Source organism: Orycteropus afer, unplaced genomic scaffold (assembly GCF_000298275.1).
Source record: "Orycteropus afer afer isolate SDZICR_OR568_19922 unplaced genomic scaffold, OryAfe1.0 scaffold00059, whole genome shotgun sequence".
Lineage (NCBI taxonomy): Eukaryota > Metazoa > Chordata > Mammalia > Tubulidentata > Orycteropodidae > Orycteropus > Orycteropus afer.
Window position 1 is genome coordinate 7,632,558 of NW_006921646.1, and position 6,639 is coordinate 7,639,196.

At 36.9% G+C, this 6,639-nt stretch overlaps 1 protein-coding gene across 1 annotated transcript in view; it reads right to left on the reverse strand.

The window, feature by feature from the left end:
- The window catches only part of BTBD9 (BTB domain containing 9), a 549,273-nt gene that overhangs the window by 113,437 nt on the left and 429,197 nt on the right, over positions 1 to 6,639 (reverse strand). The window contains exon 8 of the mRNA XM_007939418.2: positions 3,756 to 3,863. Within this exon, the coding sequence (XP_007937609.1) occupies positions 3,756 to 3,863 (108 nt within the window). The remainder of the gene's footprint in view (positions 1 to 3,755; positions 3,864 to 6,639) is intronic.

Genomic DNA, 6,639 nt, shown 5'->3' on the forward strand with positions numbered 1-6,639 from the left:
GGCCACTGCAGTGAATTATCGAACCCAGGAGAGAGGTGGTGGGTGCTTTGGGAGGAACGGTTGGTGAAAGGGCTGGAGGGAGGCAGCATGTTTGGCCTTGCAGTAATAGGCCTTGGGTTACTGCTGTCTTCCTCTTGTGAGATTAGAGGAGGTCAGAACATGTGGCCTCCTTGCCGTTTTTGCAATGGGGAAAGATAGAGGAAAACGTAGGGGTAATTTCTCATCAACATACTGGGAAGTCAAGAACACTGTCCACAAAATAACAGAAACTTAAGTATATTGTATAATTTTAAAAGATAAATAACTTAATTAAAAAGAAAAGGTAACCAATGAAAAATGGGGAGTAGTTAAAGGAGCTAAGTTGCCCATTTTTTTATAGCAAGGTATTAGTGAAAGTGATACATTAATAAAGAGGGTCACAAAAACATTCCTCATAGTTGAGAAGTTGCAAAAACTAAAAAAGAAGTGGTCAAAAGTAGTACCCTCTGAGCTGTGGAACAGAAGATGGGAAGGTAAAAGTTTACTTTTCACTATTTATATACTTCTGAATCATTTAAGTTAATCTTCCATGTACATATTGTACATATATAATTTAATTTAAAAACTGATGTTAGTATCTTACTGTACTGACACAGATTTAGGGTCAAACAATTTAAAAGACATCAGAGAAAAGGAATCAATGACTGCAAAGTGAGGTTTCTGAAAGGAGTTTAAAGTGTCCAGGATCAATTTACATAAATAAAGAGGAATAAAAAGTAATTTTTAAAAATCAGTCAATACAAAAACAAGATTAGAAAATGAACCATTCCCCTGAAGGCAAAACAAGAGAAGCTTCCAGTATAGCAGAAAGGATTTAGGATAAATATAAAGGGAAATGGGTTGCCCCTGGAGCAGAGACAGGAAGACACTGGAGAACTTCATGCCCAGAGACTTTTCTGAGGACAGCAAAAAACTGTCCTCTGATTTCTTGGTTATGAAGAATGTTATCAAGAGGCAGGGCTGTGATCTTTAAAGATCCCATCTAATTTCATTTACAACATGACTCACACACTTTATTTCAATGAAGCATAGGCTACAATTCTTGAAGTAACAGAATTCTTTCTTGAGGTCAATTCTGGGGTATATTAACTTAAAAAGGAAAAACTTCCTTCTTTTATTATCTGCTTATCTTCTACTATATTTTTTAAGACCTAACAATTGGGAGCTCTGGTGGCATAGTGCCTAAGGCATTTGATTGCTAACCAGAAGGCTGGAGGTTCAAACCCACTAGTCACTCCTTGGAAGGAAGATTGGGCAATATCTACTTCCATAAAGATACTACCTCGGAAACCGAAGAAGGGGTCACTTTGAGTCCTAACTATAAGATCCAACTAGAAGATGGGATGCACAACAGATTCAGGTTATGCTTATAAATATGATACCACAGCCTCTGCTCCCATTGATTCTTAGAGGGTTAATAGACACTTGCCTTCTTGTTACTACTCTTATTTTTTTGATGTATTATTTATTTATTAATATGTAAAACACTGCTGCAACATCTAAGTGCTAAAATACAAAGTTAAAAACACATAAATTATTTATATCTACCAAAGAAAGGAAACAAAAATAAAAACCAGGAAAAAAAGGTATTACTCACTTAATAATGTAAAGCTATGGGGAAAGGATCTAATCTAATGAGTGAATGGGTTTTTGAATCAAGAAAAAAATCTATTTAAATACAAAATCACTATTACATGTACATTGTCAATAGTAACTTACTCAACTAGTTCTTGTTAAATACCCATATTATATAGCATCTCCAACAGGGGGACATAGAAGAAAGAGATGAGGATTGGTTTTCTCCCATGAGGAGTTTATAACCCAGTTTATACTTAAAGAAGAGACACAAAAGACAGGTGATGAGAAAGAGTAAGGTATGTAGATGGTGGAGAGCTCTGAGGAAGCACAGGGTCTGAGAGCTGGATACTCAGTAAGAAATTACACTGTAAAGACAAATGGACGGTTATTTATAGGTCTTGACAGACTTTCTATCATATAAAAACTGTTCCAAGAGGTGGAAATGTTAGCCTCTCCATTGTCCCCTTTTGTAATCTAGCTTGATTTCACCCACTTAGCAATGTTTTGGGTGACAAGAGGCAATGTGGTACAGTGGAAGGGGCCCTGGGTTTAAATCTTGGTGCTGTTCCAAGGAAAAGACATTTAGCCTCTCTGAGTTTTGTTTTGTTTTGTTTTTTTAAATAAGGATAATCCCCACAAGACGTTTCTTACTGATGACAAAGTGAGATAAAATATTTGAATATGTTAGTTACTGATACTGAATAATTGCTAATTTCTTTACATACAGTGGCAAAGATGACCACAAAGTTCATGTTCCACTGAGCAGTGGCTGTGTAGCCAAAGGCTGATCAGGTTTCTCACTCCAGCTACTACCTAGGTATGGCAATACGACTAGTTCTCTCCAGTGGAATATGAGTAGAAGGGATGTGCACCAAACTTAGGCCAAGGTTCTTCAGAAGCAGGCATGCCTTTTTTATGTTCTGCCAGCTAGATGCAGATGATGATGGAGGTGCCCTAGGCAATGGCAGAACTACAAAAATGAAGATGTCTAGGTTCTTTAATCACTTGTGAAGAAGAGTCACATAACATCAATGAATACCCTCACCGAACTGAGAAATAAATTACTGTGTTAAGCCACTGAAATATTGGCCCTTATTTGTTACAGCAGCAAATGCTACCCTAATATAAACATGTTCTATGATAATTAAGGAGCTCTGGTGACATAGTAGCTAAAACACTCGACTGCCAACCAAAAGGCTGGAAATTTGAACCCACCTCCTGCTCTGCAGGAGAAAGAGGAAGCAGTCTTCTTCCATAAAGATTTACAGCATCGGAAACACTACAGGGCAGCTCTACTCTGTCCTTTAAGAGTTGCTATGAGTCAGGATTGACTCAATGGCAGTGAGGTTTTTGGTGTACGATAATTATCATGCTATAATAAAACTAAGAGGCTCATTCTAATGATAGTGTCAGACAGACATTGCATTAAACAAGCCATTATTAAAGTTATTAAGAAATCATGGCCTTTTGTTATAATCTTGCTTCCCAGAGAATCTGGCTCTGCACAAAAATGTACTGAACTCTTTTCATGTACTGTTATTCTAGGACACTCAGAATCACCAGAATCCTCCCTCTTAGCTTCCCTTGCAACCATGTGAGCCCAATGCTATGGTTTAAATGTCTCTGTCTGTCTATGGAGAACCTAAGGTATAAGGCACTTCCTTTGTTTAGATAACAGCTTGGCTAACACTGTGATGAGATGAATATTTAAAGCTAACCTTGATAATGATGTGAGGGTGGAGAGTAGAAAAGAATCCCAGAATAACTACTAAAGTATGCATCACTTCAGCAAACGTCTCCAAAGAGATAAAAAATCCTAACAGGAATAACAGGGGGTGTGGAGAGAAAGAGGCTATTGTGTAAGTATCTCTTTTCCTGCTTAGTTACATACGTCATTTTTAAAGGTGTGAGCCAACTTCAAACCATGAGATAAGGAAAGGTTGTTTGGTCACATAAAATAAGTTCTTTTTCAAAGTACTTTATAATCAAAACAGAAGTAAATGATCACAGGAGTATGTTTTCAACCTCCAAATAAGAATATAATTTGGAAATTCTGTAAATACTCATTGGAACCTTCTGAAGCCATAGGAGACTTGGTCTTTTCAATTGGAATAAATTTCTGAAAGGAAGTCACTTACTTGCAAGAGACTTTAGTTCTGTCAGCCACCATGGTCCACTGTTGCTGGTTGGTAGAAACTTCAACATAGTAGCTGTAGCTTCGATCATCACAGTCCCAAAGTAATAACCTGAAAAAAGAGAAAAACATAAGGATGCTACAAACGTCCTAACAGGTTATGTTACTAGGCTGTAGGTATGCGTGAGTCTATTAGACCACTATCCTTCCCAGCTGCCTCCTTTGCCCTACCATACTTCCAATACTAGAGAAATGAAGTGAATACCCAACAAAAGTCAGACGTGAACAGGGAGAGTCAGTCTATAGTGAAGGTTGTTTCTTTAGCTTATTCATAAGTCATCCAATCGCAGGCAGCCTCTGTCGCCTAAGTGACAAAGCTTTTCAGATGGGCTTGGGAGGGAGAAGATATCTGCAAACTCTTCTTCCTGATTCTTCTGACTTTCATCTCCAGTTGGCTAGGCTAACCAAAGGTACCATCCTTGGGAGCACTGTCCATGGGAGAATCTTTTCTTTCTAATTGGTGGTAACTAGCATGCCCTTGGTGTATAGCACCTAAGGCATTTGACTGCTAACCAGAAGGTTGGCGGTTCAAACCCACCAGTCACTCCACGGAAGGAAGATGGAGCAATCTACTTCTGTAAAGATTTACCACGTCGGAAACCCAATGGGGGTTGCTATGAGTCAGAATCAACTGTGAGTCTGGGTTTTTTTTGGGGGGGTTAGCATGCCTCTATCATATTTTTACATAATTTTGCTAAGATTATTTGACTTGGAGACATAGGCAAACATATTATTAGAAAAATGTTCCTATTAATTAGAGATTGATTATCTTGGCCCTATTCTTCTTCTCCCCCTTTTCTACTATAAGAACCTAAGCATTGACTGTATGACTCCATTTACATGAAGCTCAAAAACTGAATTTATCTATGGTGCCAGGAATATGAATAGTGATTACCTCTCAGGGAAGTACTGATTATGAGATAGCATGAGGGAACCTTCTAAGATGCTGGAAATGTGATAATTTTTTTTTTTCTTTTTGAAATGTACTAATTTTGATCTGACTAGTAGTTATATAGGCATACTAAAAACCCACTGCCATTTGATTCCAACTCACAGTGACCCTATAGGACACAACAGAACTGCCCCATAGGGTTTCCAAAACTATAAATCTTTACAGAAGTAGACAACCTCATCTTTCTTCCACAGAGTGGTTGGTGGGTTCGAACCGCCGAGCTTTTGGTTACCAACTGAATGCTTTAACCACTGTATCATGAGAATACTCCTCTACATGGGCATATAGACATGAAAATGTTCATTAAGCTAAGGTTTGTGCATAGTATGTATGTTAGTTCTCAAAAAAATCTGAACATTGCAATATAGGATCAGACTTGTGGTTTAACTACTCTAGAGTTTTGCTTCTGACAGTGCCACAAAGACACTGATCATTGTTCTCTGTAATTTTAGCTTCAAAAGCCCTTCCTTCACAAGATATCTATCTTATTATTTGATAATTGGTAATGGATATTTGTTTCCTTCACCAGCTGGGACAGAAAGTGAGCTCCCTGAAGACAATACCTATTTCTTACTGATTTTTATATACTTGGTATAGTATCTCACACAGAGTCAAGGCTCAGCGAATGCTGAGCAAATATGTAATTTGTAACAATAACAATGATCATGATGATCAATATTTCCTTAATGTTTATAGTATACCAGGCTGAGTTAAGTGCTTTATATACTTTATCTTATTAAATTCTTCTAAAAATCCTCTCAGCAAGCACTATTATTCTCATCAAATTATAGATGGGAAAATTAAGGCTTAAAGCTGTGAAATAACTTGCCTAAATCATATACTTAGTGAGTGGTGGATTTCTATGAAATCCAACCTGAACCCTAACCCAGCACCAAATGTTTCTATAGATCCCTCTGTCAAATGTTTCTATTAGCCTCCATTCATGTACCTGGAATATAAATTACAATCTGTTACCTACCTCTCCTTAAAAATCATTTGTATTATTTTCCCTTTATCTTCCAACTGCCATCAATGAAAATCCTTTGTACAAGTACAGTTTAGTGTACTCACCTATAAACCTATTATTGAGGATTAGGAATGACCCTTTCCCCTTACTCTCTGTTCCTTGTATCCAACTGTAATTCTGCTCGCTATCAAGTAGATTCATCTTTAAGTAGATAAACTTATACGGCTTTAGAAAGCATAAACATATTATGCCTACCTACTGATTCTCTTTAATTCACCTGAGATTTTAATCCCTCAAAGTATTCTGAATGAATAGGAAAGGATTCCACTGTACTGTTTTTAAGTGTTCAGTAATTCTACTCTCAGAGTACACCAGCTTGCTTGATAAGAACATGAATCATTTCCCTCATTAGTCATTTCCTCAAATATTATTCTAGAGTTTCTCAGCACTTTTATGCAGTTAGTCTAGTCTACTTTATATTTATTATGAGCCAATCCTTTTTCTCACTTTTAAAAACTGTAGAGAAACAAACACATATACACACACTATACACTTTATATATAAATATATTAAATAACACATCAAATTTGCCATTTTAACCATTTTAAATGTGTAGTTCATTGGTATCAATTACACTGATAACCATCACCATTACCTGTTTCTAAAACCCTTTCACCACCCCCAACAGAAACTCTGTATTTGTTTAAGCAATAATTCTTCATTCTGCCCTCCCAGAAGTCCCTGGTAACCTCTAACCTACTTTCTGTTGCTAAGAATTTGTCTATTCCAGGTATTTCATATAAATGAAACCACTGAATATTTATTTGTCCTTTTGTCTGGCTTATTTCACTTATCATAATGCTTTCAAGGCTCATCCAGGTTGTGGCATGTATCATAACTTCATTCCTT